Source organism: Pristiophorus japonicus, chromosome 1 (assembly GCF_044704955.1).
Source record: "Pristiophorus japonicus isolate sPriJap1 chromosome 1, sPriJap1.hap1, whole genome shotgun sequence".
NCBI classification, from domain to species: Eukaryota; Metazoa; Chordata; class Chondrichthyes; family Pristiophoridae; genus Pristiophorus; species Pristiophorus japonicus.
This window is the reverse complement of record NC_091977.1, coordinates 217,649,622-217,665,171: the sequence shown is the minus strand read 5'-3', so window position 1 is coordinate 217,665,171 and position 15,550 is coordinate 217,649,622. Positions and strand designations below refer to the sequence as shown.

General features: G+C 41.6%; 1 protein-coding gene across 3 annotated transcripts in view; it reads right to left on the bottom strand.

Annotated features, from left to right (window-relative positions):
• The window catches only part of haus6 (HAUS augmin-like complex, subunit 6), a 105,307-nt gene that overhangs the window by 37,611 nt on the left and 52,146 nt on the right, over nucleotides 1–15,550 (bottom strand). For 2 of the 3 annotated variants that reach the window (XM_070886448.1, XM_070886457.1), the window contains 3 exons: nucleotides 9,284–9,416; nucleotides 5,700–5,844; nucleotides 1,790–1,855 (listed from right to left, as the gene is read on the bottom strand). In XM_070886448.1, the coding sequence (XP_070742549.1) occupies nucleotides 1,790–1,855; nucleotides 5,700–5,844; nucleotides 9,284–9,416 (344 nt within the window). The remainder of the gene's footprint in view (nucleotides 1–1,789; nucleotides 1,856–5,699; nucleotides 5,845–9,283; nucleotides 9,417–15,550) is intronic. The other variant, XM_070886466.1, reaches the window with a different exon arrangement.

The window sequence follows — 15,550 nt, the reverse complement described above, 5'->3', positions numbered from 1 at the left end:
CGAACAGGCATGAGACACTGTTCTCACGCAAGATGAAAGCATCATGGATGCTCCCTGGATATTGGGCATTGACTGCCATGATGCGCTGAGTATGGTCGCAGACGATCTGTACGTTCATGGAATGAAATCAGTTTCAGTTTCAGTAATCTCTGGATTGAGTAAAAGGTGCGCACAGGGCGATGCGCATAGTCAATGACACCCTGAAGCTTGGGGAAGCCAGCAATTCATCCAAAACTTGCATTCTGGGCCTCCTTGGTCATTGGGCAGTTTATGACGTTCATCCTGCGTGCATACAGTAAGTCACCTGGTGACTGCAGCAATGTGTAGTGCACTGAGAGATGGAGCACATATCCCGTGATGGTTGAAAAGAGCCGGAGGCATAGAAGGCAAGTGTCACAGTCACCTTCACCTCGACGGGCAGTGCAGTCCTGTTACCGCTGGTAGGCTGTCGGTCTGCCTTTGAGCCTGTAAGCTCGTGGGGGTAAGGCCTCCTCCCCATATGTCTGCAACCTCATTATGCTCATTAACAAGCCTTGTTTCAGGTCAACGTTGTATAAATACAGCAGCAATGAATAATGGCTGACATAGTATAGCCTCCTTTTTAAAAAATAAATGTCCTTAAATATCTGTTGAAGTTTTGTGAATTTATAGTTCATTTTACTGTGTAAAATGCAGCCTTCTTCTCCAAATCCTTTTATGCGCTGAACTTCTGCTCAGTTTTCAAGATGGCGCTGTTAGCGCCAGGGTTCAACTGGTTTTTGCTGGCGGGTTCACGAGCGGATGGTAAATCAGGCAATATCGCAAAATTTTCCACCCGGGGCGATAGCGCAGCGTTACACGCCGATTGACAATCGAAACGGTGAAAACATCGGGTAGGCACTAAGTTTTAGCACCGCCGCAAAACCACTGTTGAAATTTCTGCCTGGGTGCAAAATGTTGTGCGACTCATTTAGTGCCAAAGAGTTGTTTTTGCACTTTGCCCAGACGAAGAACCTTTTGTAAATCTAGCCCGATGCTTTTCAGAGCACATCACAAGCACAATTACAGGTTAATTTCTGTTGGAAAGAGAAGTCTGCAGACTGATAAGGAACAAGCACCTGACAACCTGTAAAGTTTCCCAACACCCAACAGCTATTAACTTGTAACTGACCCATTATGATCATTTCCCCACAAGAATCTGAGTAATGGCCTTAAACAGGTCAAATTAGCAGCTAAACATCACAACCACCTCCAGACTGATAATTAATTGATCTATGATATTAATTTTAATTAAACATGCAACCCATCTAGCAGTACACTTTACAAAAAGGTAATCCCTTAAACTGCCTGCAAGTTCAGAGAATTCCCTGAGTCAACCATGTTACTGTTTCAGTTCTATGCTGGCACTGAAATAAAGAGTCATACTAAAGCTACTCAAATGCTAGAAGTAGCTTTATTTTTGCAAAAAGTTAACCTTATTCAAGACTTCAACTTTCTTCTGTATCCTCCCCTTGATCTCAACTGTTTCCCAATATATACCCTATTCTAACCATTTTCCTTAAATAGTACATAACTGACAACCTCCCATAGTTCAGTTTGGATTTCAGGCAATTTAGGGAAATAGGAATGGAGACATTTTTATTTTAAGATTGATAAAAGATCACAAAACAAGACATGTCCAGATGAAATATTAATGTTCTTTTCTCAGTATGCAGAGATAGAGTTTGGATCGATTATCGTGGGAAATCAGCATGATCTTCTATAGATCCACTAATGGGCTTATAACCAAAATACCACTAATGACTCTTACTTTTCCAGGTGATCCTTCTTTTCAGCAGACGGTTTCTCCAAGATTGCATTTTCTTTAACCAATAATCTAGAGACAAATCCAAAATAAATACTCAATTGTTAAAAAGGAAGCTTATTACAAATGATTAGTTAAGCCAACAGGGTGTGACTACTTATACCCTATTTGAGAAATACAATTTGCATTTAGATAGCATCTTTAATGTAGAAAAGTATCCCAAGGCACTTCATAGAAGCATAATCAAATAAAAATGGATGCTGAGCTAAAGAATGATATTGAGAAGTGATCAAAAGCTTGGTCAAAGTGTGTTTTAAAGAGGCCCTGAACAGAGGAGAGGAAGGTAGAGGGATGGAGATAATGTGCAAGAGATCAGCGTTGGAGGAAAAAAGTTCTTGGTGGGAGAGGAAGACGAGAGATATGGAAGAGCAGGGTTTTAAACACAAGGATACAAATTTTAAAATTGAGGCATGGGGGGACCAGGTGTCTATGGAGGTCAGCAAGGACAAGAGGATAATACACCCTCATATCCCACTAAAATCAGGGGTATACAAACTGTTCTCCACATGCAACCTCTGGGCCCAGGCAACTCCGTTCGACTTGCTCATATTTCTGATTTGTTCTGTTTTACCCGTGTTCTGCACTGTTGCCTCATTGCTGAATAAATTTCATCAGCTATCTGAAATATATACAAACTAACAGGAATTTGGACTTAAACTTTATATGTAGGCCCAAGGCATGTGTTCCATGAAGGGAGAGAGCTTCAGCACCTCTTCACTAGTTCAACAACATCTGAAGTATAATACTAGACATCTAAAATGTCCTTTTTACCCAACAATGAGAACACAGATACTTCTGGAACCACATCATCTGTAATCTTACTTGATGGCTGTGTTCACAAATCCACATCCTTCTCATGTTTGCCACTTTTCCAAAACAAGTCCTTACACACCAAAACTGAGCAAAACATGAGGGCACAGGCCATGAAAGGCAACTTTAGCACAGGACGCATTTATTTCTAAATAGCTGGTGATGAATTGGTGGAACTGGTTACATAGAAGGGCAACTGGGGTTATTGCAATTGACTTTTAAACCAGATGCTGTAATGGGAAAATACTAGGATTGGTTTCCAGTGAAGGTCAAATGAGCTACAGGGACTTCATTCAAATGCATCCTGTGGTCATGAACTGCTTGGAGTGGTCTTTTACTGCATGTCAGAATTGAGGGGCAATAGGAAACTGGGTGGTGCAATGTGCAATATAATATTCTACCCACAATGTGTTTCAGTAGTTTACATTCATGGCACAAAACAGTTTTGCACAAATTGACAAGCAAACAGGCCTCAAGGGTGGCTTCTATAGCACAAAGTGGTAGAAAGTTTGATCCCTTCTCTAGCAACTGAATTTCTGGTCTCAGCCACATCAAGATAAGTGGATGCCAAACACCTTCCCAAAAGCTCGCCTCCAAGAACAGGTGCAAGTGGATTGGCTGGATCGGGCAAGAAACCTGTAAAGGATGGGGAACAGAAAAGAAACCAAGCATTTCACTTACTGCAGCACATAGTCCCTTTCCCATAAGCAATTTTTACTTATGGTCGGAAGTACAAAATGTCAGGCTGACAGCAGTTGTATCTTAAGTTCGAGCCACAAGAGTTTCAGTCTTGACTGGTGAATGCTTAACACCTACAATGGATTAAAATTGAAACTGCCTCCATTTCCCATTCCTCAAACAGAGCACAAATAATGAAGCTGTACAATTTTGCATGGTTTGATCCACTATTTCAATGCGTGCAAATAACTCTTGCACATCAAGAGGTTGGGAAGGCCGTGGCCATCTCATTTTCCTTGAAAGCTTCGTGGATGGAGACAAACTGAGCAGCTCAAAAAAGCATGCAGACTGGAAAGGGACAGACATATTGGCTCCTCACCCAGCAGAGGAGTTTTAAACAAAATTTGTTCCTCAGACGCTGGCGACTGACAAGGGTGCATTTATGCTATCCCTAGTTGTTTTAACAAGATGCAGGTGGGCCTTCTCCTGCTATCATGATCTTATTGAATGGGCGGAGCAGGCTCGAGGGTCTGTATGGCCGACTCCTGTTCCTATTTATGTTTTTATGTCCTTGTGATGGTGATCCCACAATGATGTTCAGTAGAGAATTCCAGTATTCTGCCCCAGCAACAATGAAGGAAGGGTGATAAGAATCCAAGAATTAGGTCAGCCCCTCGAGCCTGCTCCACCATTCAATATCATGGCTGATCTGCCACTTAAACTTCGCTATCCCCATAATATCCAAAAATCTATCGATCTCTGCCTTAAATATACTCAACAACTGAGCATCAACAGCCCTCTGTGGTAGAGAATTCCAAAGATTCACCACCCTCAGTGAAGACATTTCTCCTTATTTCAGTTCTAAATGGCCAACTCCTTATTCGGAGACTGTGAGCCCTGGTTCTAGACTCCCCAGCCAGAGGAAACATCCTCCCTGCATCTACCCTGTCAAGCCCTGCAAAAATTTTGCATGTTTCAATGAGATCATCGCATTCTTCTAAACGCTAGAGAATATAGGCCTAGTCTACTCAATCTCTCTCATAGGACAATCCCCCCATCCCAGAAATCAATCTGGTGAACTTTTGTTGCACTCCCTCTATGGCAAGTATTTCTTTCCTTGGGTAAGGAGACCAAAACTGTACACAATACTACAGGTACGGTCTCACCAAGGCCCTATTTAATTGCAGTAAGACATCTTCACTCTTGTACTCAAATCCTTTTGTAACAAAGGCCAATATATAATTTGCTTTCCTAATTGTTTGCTGTACCTGCATTTTAACTGTGTGATCTGTGTACAAGGATACCCAGGTCCCTCTGAACACCAACATTTCCCAATCTCACCATTTAAAAAAAACTTGCTTTTCTATTTTTCCTACCAAAGTGACTAATTTCACATTTCTCCACATTATATTCCATTTGCCATGTTCTTGCCCATTCACTTAGCCTGTCTATATCCCCTTGCAGCCTCTGCACAACTTATAAAATTAGGTGGGAATGGATCAGCAAATATGAATATTACATTTGGCCCCCTCATCCAAATTATTGATCTAGATTGTGAATAGCTGAGGTTCAAGCACTGATCCTTGTGGTACCCCACATTAGTCTGCCAATCCAAAAATGATCCATTTATTCCTACTATCTGTTATACACAAAGTCAGCATGGTGTATGACTTGAAGCGGAATGTAGAGGAAGTTGGTAAGACGATAGCTACTTGTGACCTCTGCAACCAAGAAGGTGCAGTAAGTGCTGTTAAAGTTAACTTGGCAAGTTGCCACAATGCATTATTTAGACTCAACATACTCCAACCGCAATGCGCCAATGGAGGAGAGGATACATATTAAATCCAATGGCAAGGACACCAACCAAGCAAACTGATTCGTCCTGGATGGTCAGAGCTTCTAGGGTGTTGTGGCTGCACCCATCCAGACGAGAATTTCATTGCAATCTTGACTTTAGCCACATAGATGAATAGGCTTTGAGGGCAGCTGCTCTCAATAGCTGCTATTTAGCTCATGGCAATGTCTGGAACAAGACAGTGATGGGGTCTGGTGCCAAGTGGTTTTACCAGAACCCTAATTGAGCAATGAGTAAAATATTGTTGAGTGCTTACTCAACAGCAATATTGATGACTCCTTCCATCACTTTACTATTCTTTGGGCGGTGGCCAATGGGGTAGTAATGGGCTTTAAAAAAATAAATAAAGGACATACCTAGGCAATGTTCCACGCTATCGGTTAGAATCTAGTGTCGCATCTATGCTGGAACAGCTTCTCTAGGGGAACAGAGCACTCTGGTACACCCTTAAGCTTCATGGTATAAATATATAACTTTGCACATTGTAAAATTCAGACACCCAAATATACTCACTCTTCCCTGGTTTTATATTCTCCAACGACAAAAGCTTCCTTCTGAATTCCTTCTAAAAACAGATTGCCTGCAATGCAACTTTTCATTGCTGCTAAATGGGAATTTTGTGGTCTTCCTCTCATTTCGATAGGTTTCCAGGTACCATCTTATTTGTTAACCGTGCAGGAAGGGGGATGGGGAGAGAAAAAACATTAGAAACAATATTAGTAATTCATTTAATACCAGATGTTTAGCTCTAATATTTATAGTAGTAGAAAAATCCCATACATGCACAGTAAACTCTCCTTCAAAGCAGAGCAAGCATCAAATATATGGCATAAACCATTTGCATCTCTTAAATTAGAAGTGCTAAATTTTAATAAGAACTAAGATTTTCCAATTACATGGAAAACTTTTCAATGGTGTTCATTATACTGCTTACATCACAAATTCCCTTCTTCCACAAAAGGTTGAATCTATTGTTTCAAGTATTGTGAATTTTTTTAATGCGGTACAAGACATTTGAATCAATGCAATAGAACTATACTGCAGTTAAATAGCTCCAGAGTTTTGAAACAAGTATTGTAGGAATGGAGCTAGATAAAAATCAAAAGATACAAGCCCTTTGAATATTTTCTGGTTGGCAAGTCAAATATAGACAACATAATTTCCAGATAGATTAGGTCCTGCAGCACACGACCAAGTCTATTATCTTGGTTATCATCTCATGTATTCCCAATTGAATCCAACACCCATCCTGTAAAAGGAATCCTGGATCATCATAAAACAGACAAATTATTCCTTATGATTTAAAATCTGACATCTCAAGTCCAAACTAGTCCTATATAAAAATTATATGGCAGACTATTACATTGACTTTGTCAATTTGTGTGGTAATTTGGCATATTGCAAAGTACCCTTTAAATATACTTAACTCCAGCCCTAGGAAACACATTTACGATATTAATTTTTAAACTTCTGCAAACCCGATGGAATCCCTAATTAGCAAGGTTTCTTATTTTGATGTTTACATCACCCCTTTACAGTATAGTTTGAGCATATTGACTTTCTTCCTCCCTAGTTTAATGTCAAATCTAACAGATATCACAAAAGTTCATCTCTAATTCATCATTGGCTTCCTCCAGTGATCTCTATCCCCAGCAACCCATGAAGAAGTGAGCTTAAGACTTGTAATCTATTACCATCTATAGTAGTGTTTGCATCCCTCCATCTCATTCCTGTTATAACTAATAGTGACCAAACTTTACAAAACGTATCAAAATCACAATATACTCAAAACTTTCCCTGCACCCAATTTCACATTTCCTCTGCTCAAGAAGCCCCTCACATTTTGTTTAAGTAAATTACCCACAATACTCCCCAACCCTGCTTTTAAAGTATACACATCTAAAATCTCAAGTTTTAGGCTGTAGAATAAAAGTAGTCAATTTTTTAAAAAAATTAAACAGATTCAGAATTAATCAATGATGCAATAGCCATCTTTTGCCATCAGATAGTGCTTCAACTTATTCACTGGTGATCTCCAGTGACAAACACACCACAGTTAGATACATTGGGCCAAATCTTGCTGAAGCAAGGCATTGTGCAACATATGCCGTTCGACCTTTCTCTCGCCCTTCAACTTGAAATAGTGCCATAACTTGCTGGAAATGTGAGCTGATGACCGAGTGGCAAGTGCAACGGGGCATCTGGGACAATAGTATCTTGCTTCCAATTAGATTTAAAGATAAGGAATGACGATGGAAATAGGGTTAATTTACAGTTAAACCAGTACAGAAAGAGAGGGGTAAAGAAAGATTGGACAGAGAAAAAGTGTGGTTGAGGCAATCAGCAAAGATGTATTTAAGGGCAAGCTAGATAAGTACATGATAGAGAAAGAAAAAAAAAAGGATATGCTAGTCGGGTGAGATCAAGTCAGGTGGGAGGAGGCTCATGGAGCTAAACACTGGCATTAAACCAATTGGGCCAAATGACCTGTTTCTGTGCCGTCAAATTTTATATAATTCTTTAAAAAAAAATGAAGTTCCATTCAGGCAAAATAGAGCTTTTTAAAAAAAAACATTAGAGTGAACAGTTTTAAAAAAAACCCTGATCTATATTCAAATCCAGTCCAGACTGACTAGATGGGGTCACATCTCACAAATAGAAGCTATAGTTTAATTCCAAGCTCCTCATAATCACAAGTACACAACATACACTGTCCACAAACTCAGAACAAATGGTCTCTTTCTCTCTAGAAGGATAGCCAAGGTAGGAAACCAGTGTTACACTGGTGCAGTGACGTACTCTTTGGAGGTAGCAATTTAATCACATCAGATGCAGAGAAAAGCTCCCTCCACTCACCGATTCAAGAATAATGGTGACAGAAAGTGTCACATTTCTGGCTTGATGGCATGATTAAAAGTTATGCTCATCATTGCTAACGCCATCACTTTCATAAAAATGTAGTTAAAAATCTGGTCCATTAGTTTAATGTTGCAGGTTTAGATGGAGGAAAGCTATATCCAATAGGTTTGTAATTCAGAAACATCACCCGAGCAACACAATGTGGAAACTAAAATAAATACCCAAGTTATGAGTTTGAAGATTACTTATCTGAAAATCAATTCAACAGTTAAGCACGCCAAATCCACTAATACCATGAATACAGAACCTTGGCTGTAGTATCTACACAAAATGTTACCAATGTGCCATAAAATCAAGAGGTGCAACAAGCAGAGGGCAGGCACTTTTCCCAAAAAGGAGGAATACCAGTTATTCTGCATTAACTCTACATATTGCAGCAACTCATCATCATCATAGGCAGTCCCTCAGAATCGAGGAAGACTTGCTTCCATTCTTAGCATGAGTTCTTAGGTGACTGTACAGTTCGATAAGAGAACCACAGTCTGTCACAGGTCGGACAGATAGTCATTGAGGGAAAGGGTGGGCAGGGAGCCTGGTTTGCCACACGCTCCTTCCGCTGCCTGCGCTTGATTTTTGCATGCTCTCGGCAACGATACTAGAGGAGTACAGCGTCCTCCCGAATGCACTTCCTCCACTTAGGGCGGTCTCTAGCCAAGGACTCCCCAGGTGTCAGTGGGGATGTCGCACTTTATCAAGGAGGCTTTGAGGGTGTTCTTGTAACGTTTCCTCTGCCCGCCTTTGGCTCGTTTGCCGTGGACGAGTTCAGAGTAGAGCGCTTGCTTTGGGAGTCTCGTGTCTGCCATGCGGACTATGTGGCCTGCCCAGCTGAGCTGATCAAGCGTGGCCAGTGCTTCAATGCTGGCCTGGATGAGGATGCTAATGTTTGTCCTCCCATGGGATTTGCAGGATCTTGCGGAGACATCGCTGGTGTTATTTCTCCAGCGACTATGGTGCAGTAAATGTGAAACAGTCTGCAGCCCATTCCCTTGGCAAGGTAGATCAGAACTAAATAGATTGGCTTTTAGTCTAAAATGTTATTTTAAATTCCATTCCTACATACATATTACAAAGAACCAACCATTATATTCAAAGAAAATTTATAATTCATTAATACAAGTCAATGATTTGAATACTGAAGTGAGGTTATTCCAAAAGATTAGCCAAGAAAATGCACTTACTTTCAACTTGTTCATTAAACAGGTGCATAACCACATATTTTGCAAAATAGTACATGAGATTAATAAATTTAGGACCTCCAGGAGAATGAAAGAAAGAAGCCACAACTTGAGGAAAACTGTTTCCAACTTCATCCTTAAAAAGGAGAGATTAACAAAAAAAAGTGAAGTTGAAAAACATTCCTCATTTAAGAGATTATATTATATTCATTCTATGAGTACAGTTTAATTTCATATGGTCATTCTCCTATAGGGAAATAGAACCATGGATATACTCTTAAACAGCACTGAATTGCCAGTCAGAGGTTCTACTAGCAAAAGACTGATATAATCGGAGTTATTTTTTTTTAAATTTAAAAAAAGCTCAAAGTAAGTTGCATCATGGTCAACAGATCAATGACACCAGGTATTGGAGATTTCCGAACCAGTGGCAGTTATCTCACAAGCAGTCAACAGATTAGCGCATTCGTCACCGAGGCTTTTGCTATGCGTAAGGATTAGACAGTTAGAAACATTCCATTCTTAGTTTCTCTGTTGCATCTGTTTAGACGATGCTACCTTCTGCACCAGTGTTTCAGATAGGTCTTCCTTTCTCCTCAAGCAAAGATTGCCCGTTGCTGTGGTTGACAGGACTCTTGACCGTGTCCATTACATTTCCTGCACTTCTGCCCTCACCCCTTCCATTCGCTTCCAGAACTAAGATAGAGCTCCCTTTGTTCTCACCTTCCACCCCACCAGCCTCCACATTCATCAGATCATCCAGCGCAATGCCACCACCAAAGACAGTCGTCTCCCTTATCATTACTCCAAGGGACCGTTCCCTGGTCCACTCTTCAAATCATTCACAACAACCCTTCCACAGCACCCTCCTGTGCAAACACAGGAGATGCAACACCTACTCTTTTAGCTCCTCCCTTCCAATCATCTAGGATCCCAAACACTCCTTCCAGTAGAAACAGCAATTCAATTTAATATACAGTATTCACTGCTCACAAGTCTCCTCTACATTTGGGAGACCAAACGCAGATAGAATCTTGGAAATTTATAGCACGGAAGGCGGCCATTTCAGCCTATTGTGTCCGCGTCAGCCTAATCCCACTTTCCATTTTGCAGAACACCTCCATTCAGTCTGCAAACGTGACCCTAAGCTTCCAATCACTTGCCATTTTAATTCTCTGTCCTCTGCCATTTACACTGTTCCAATGGAGCTCAATACAAGCTCGAGGAACAGCATAATCTCTTTCAATCAGGCAAATTGCAGCTCAACATAGAGTTCAAAAACTTCAGATCATAACCACAGCTCCCATTTTTTCTTAGATAGCAGGTCCTGATATTGCCATTTACAGCTCATCTAGACGCATCTTTTGTTCTTCACTTGTTCCATTACTATCCCCTTGCACCATCCTGTGTCATTTAATGAGTCCTAGCCTATGATGACCTTCCCTTTTGTTCTTTCCTCTCCTCCCTCTGTTCTTGCTTATAAACTGTTAAATCAACTTCTAGTTCCGACATAAAGGTCATTGATCTGAAACGTTAATTCTTTTTCCTCGCTCTCCAGCTGCTGCCTGACCCGAGTATTTCCAATCAGAAGTTTGCAGCATGGAAGGAGGCCATTTTGGCCCATCGTGTCCATGCCAGCCAACAAGAGGCTATCCAGTCTAATTCCACTTTCCAGCTCCAGATCCATAACCCTGCAGGTTACAGCACTTCAAGTGCACATCCAAGTACTTTTTAAAATGTGGAGGGTTTCTGCCTCTACCACCCTTTCGGACAGCGAGTTCCAGACCCCCACAACCCTCCGTGAAGAAATTTCCCCTGAAAACTCCTCTAAACCTTCTACCAATTACTTTAAATTTATGACCCCTGGTTGTTGATCCCTCTGCTAAGGGAAATAGGCCCTGTCTATACACTATATCTCGGCCCCTCAATTTGAGGTCTCCCCTCAGCCTCCTCTGTTCCAAAGAAAACAACCATAGCTATGAGGATAGATTGGATAGGCTAAGATTCTCCACTCCCGGCAACATCCTCGTAAATCTCCTCTGCACCCTTTCTAATATAATAATGTCCTTCCTGTAATGCAGCGACCAGAACTGCACGCAGTACTCCAGCTATGGCCTAAACAACATTTTATACAGTTCAAGCATAACCCCCCCCTTATCTACCTGGCCTGCTACCTTCAGGGATCTGTGGACATGCACTCCAAGATCCCTTTGTTCCTCTACACTTCTCAAGTGTCCTACTATTTAATATGTAGTCCCTGTCCTTGTTAGCCCTCCACAAATGCATTACCTCACAATTCTCCGGATTAAATTCCATTTGCCACTGCCTTGCCCACCTGATTGATATCTTCCTGCAGTCCGCAGCTTTCTTCATCAACCACACCCGATTTTAGTATTAATATTTCCATTCCCCCCCCCCCCAGATTTCCAGCATCCATACTATTTAACTTTTGTAGAAAAATCTGGGAATGAGTAGCTTTGTGACTACAACTGGATATCATTCCATGAATCCAGAAGACCCAATATCTTGAGCCCAGCTAGCAACCAATGTCACCCAATCAGATTTTTTTTTTTTGGAAAAAAAAGGAGCGCTCCCAAGAGCAGTCCTCAATTGAACCCAATTCTGTTCCTGACAGAAGTGAGGGAACGGAGCATTCAACGTCACTTTCTACAGAGACCAATACATTTTGCATATTCTTGCCAACAGAAGGTTATGGGGACATTTAAGAGGTTCAAAATAACTTGGGTCTTGATCAAATAAATTAAAAATTTTCCACTGGCAGATTGAGTAGCCAGAAGACATCGATTTAAGATAATTGCCAAAAGAGATGAGGAGATTTTCTATTTTAAATAAATGCAGCGAGTGATGATCTGGCAAAAGGGAATTGGATAAACATTTAAATGGGAAAAAAAATGCAGACCTGTGGGGGGAAAAAGCAGGAAAGTGGGACTAATTGGATAGCCCTTTCAAAGAGCCAGCACAGGCATGATAAGCTGAATGATCTCGTGCTGCAATATTGGATGCCTTCTCTTGATCGGGTGGGTCTTTCAAACATTAGACATATGAGACAAATTCATCTATGGCGTGAAGAGCCCATAGTGCTACACAAGTGGTGGAGAAATGACTGGTGCTATTTGACGATTTAAAACCCAAGTGGCAGTATCACAATGCTCACAAATGTGTGCGTGCGTCTGAGGGGCAGTAGAATCAGAAGCAGCAGATTCAAAATTAGAGCAAGTTAGACAAGGTATGCAATTGGGCAAAACAATGGCAGATGAAATTTGAGAACATCCAAACATATGAAATTGACAGGAAGGAAAAGACCTGCTGGTCCATGAAGCCAGATCATTTGACAAAACAGTTCTTTCTTCCTTCCACCACCACAATTCAGGGACCGAAGCTGGGCAGGTATTTGTGGGTGAGCATTTTGGTGGTACAGTAGTGATCATAATTCAATTAGATTTAGCATAGTTACAGAAAAGGACAAAGATAGACCAGGTGTAAAAGTTCTCAATTGGGGAAAGGCCAATTTTACAAAGCCGAGATGCGATTTAGCAAAATCTGGAGCCCCTTAGATGTCAAGGAGCGTACAGGGTAGGATAAGGCAAAAAAGAGAGAAGCTTAGATCAGATACAAAGAACACAATACGACAGAAAGCCATGGAGTATAAAAAAAAATTAGGAAAGCAATGACAGACATGAAAAAATATTGCCAAGTGAAATCAAAGAAGACCCAAAGATTTTTACAAATACATAGAGAATAACTAAGAGTAGGGCCTATTAGAGACCAAAAAGATAACCTATGCGTGGAGACAGAAGACATGGGTATGGTTCTTATTGAATACTTTGCATTTGTCTTGACAAGAGAGACGATGCAGACAGAGTTAAGGAGGAGGAGTATGACATTAGATGGGATAAACAGGGAGAGAGGAGGTATTAAGAGGTTGAGCAACTTTGAAAGTAGATAAATCGCCAGGCCGGGATGAATTGTATCCCAGGCTGTTGAGGCAAGGGAGGAAATAGCAGAGGCTTTGCCCATCATGTTCCAATCCTCTCTGGCTACAGGCATGGTGCCAGATGACTGGAGGACTGCAAACGTCATGCCATTGTTTAAAACGAGAAATGGATAGATTGAGTAATTGTAGGTCAATCCTCAGTGGTGGGAAATTTTTTGGGAAAAACTTGAGGCACAGGATAAATCTTCATTTAGAAAATCACAGATCAATCAAGGACATGGTTTTGTTCAGGGAAAGTTGTGTCTGACTAGATTGAATTTTCTGAGGAGGTAACATGGAGTGTCAATGAGGGTAGTGCATTTGATGTAGTTTACATGGATTTTAGCAAGGCCTTTGAGAAGATCCGACATGGTAGGTGGAGCAAAAAGTAAAAGTCCATGTGATCTGAGGGACAGTGGCAAGTTGAATCAGTGGCAGGAAACAAAGAATAATGGTCAATGGGTGTTTTTACAACAGGAAAGCTGTTTCTCGTGATGTTCCACATGGCTCAGTACTAGGTCCCTTGTTTGTGGTATATCAAAGATTTAGACTTCAATGTAGGGGGCATGATTAAGAAGTTTGCAGAGGAGACAAAAATTGGTCTTGTGGTTGATAGTGAGGAAGATAGCTGAAGACTGCAGGAAGATATCAATGGGATGGGAAGTAAGGTGGCAAATGGAATTCAATCCAGAGAGGAGAGGTAATGCATTTGGGGAGGTCTAGCAAGGCAAGGGAATACACAATAAATGGTATGATACTGAGAAATGCAGAGGGAAAGAGGGTCCTTGGAGTACTTAGACAGGAACAGTAGCATTGTGGTTATGTTACTGGACTCATAATCCAGAGGCCTGGACTAATAATCCGAGACAAGAGTTCAAATCCCACCAGGGCAGCTAGGCAATTCAAATTCAATTAATTAAATAAATTAGGAATTAAAGAATGCTAGTATCAGTAATGAAACTGCTGGATTGTCATAAAAACCCATCTGGTCACTAATGTCTTCTAGGGTAGGAAATCTGCCGTCCTTAACTCTCAGTCTGGCCTATGTGACTCCAGACCCACAGCAATGTGGTTGATTCTTAACTGCCCTCTGAAATGGCCTTGCAAGCCACTCAGTTGTCAAGGCAGCAGCTCACCACCACCTTCTCAAAAGGTAATTAAGAATGGGCAATAAATGCTGGTTTCCGCAGTGACGCCCACATCAAGTGAACAAATATTTAAAAAATGACCAGATCCCTGAGGTAGGACAGGTGGTTATGGCGGCATTTGGGATACTTTCCTTTATTAGTCGAGGCAGAGAATACAAGAGCAGAGGTTATGCTAGAACTGTACAACAGACTACTTAGGCCACAGATAGAGTACTACCATATAGTGCATACGGCAGTATATCACTACAGGGAGCAGCACGTGCTGGAGGAGGGAGACGGCTACGAAGCCAGGTTGTTGATTGCAGTGCAGGCAGGCACAGCAGGAGGGGCGATGGACCGGCAAGAGTCCGTAGAGGGAAGTGACCGGGGCCCAGGAGAGGCGTGAATCTGGGGCCCAGAAGAGGAGGGGGCCTATGGGCAGCGTAGGCCAGCCCACACTGCGATATGTGCGCTCGCACTCAGTCTGTGCAGCAGAGCTGGTCTCCAGTTAGTCTTGGGTAATCCTTGCCATTGGACCAAGACCTAGCTCTGTCAAGCCCACGTGGTGGCTGGTGTGCAACAGCCACCACACATTTAAAAAATCCATGCACAGGCATCTTCCACTCTTCACGATGTAGTTTGGGATCTGGAATTTTAGGTTCTTCATTAAAACACCTGTGAACTAATCCCTTTTTGGTGTGGAAGCAAATCATCCTCACTTTGAGGGGCTGCCTATGATGATAACACACAGCTCTGGTCATCACATTACAGGAAAGATGCAATTGCACTAGAATGGGTACAGAAGAGATTTAAGAGGATAGGCTGGGCTGTTTTCTTTGGAACAGAGGAGCTGGAAAGACACTTAATTGAGGTGTATAAATTATATGGGGCCTAAATAGCGTGGATAGGAAGCACCTAATCCCCTGAGCAGGAAGGTCAATAACTAAGGGGCATAGACTTAAAAGTAATTTGTATAAGGATGAGAGGAGTGCAGGAGAATGTTTTTCACTCAGAGGGCAGTGGGGGTCTGGAGCATATCACCTGAAAGGGTGGTAGAGGCAGAAATCCTCATCATATTTAAGAAGTATTTGGTATGCATTTGAAGTATCATAACCTACAGGGTTACAGATCAAGAGTTGGAAAGTGGCA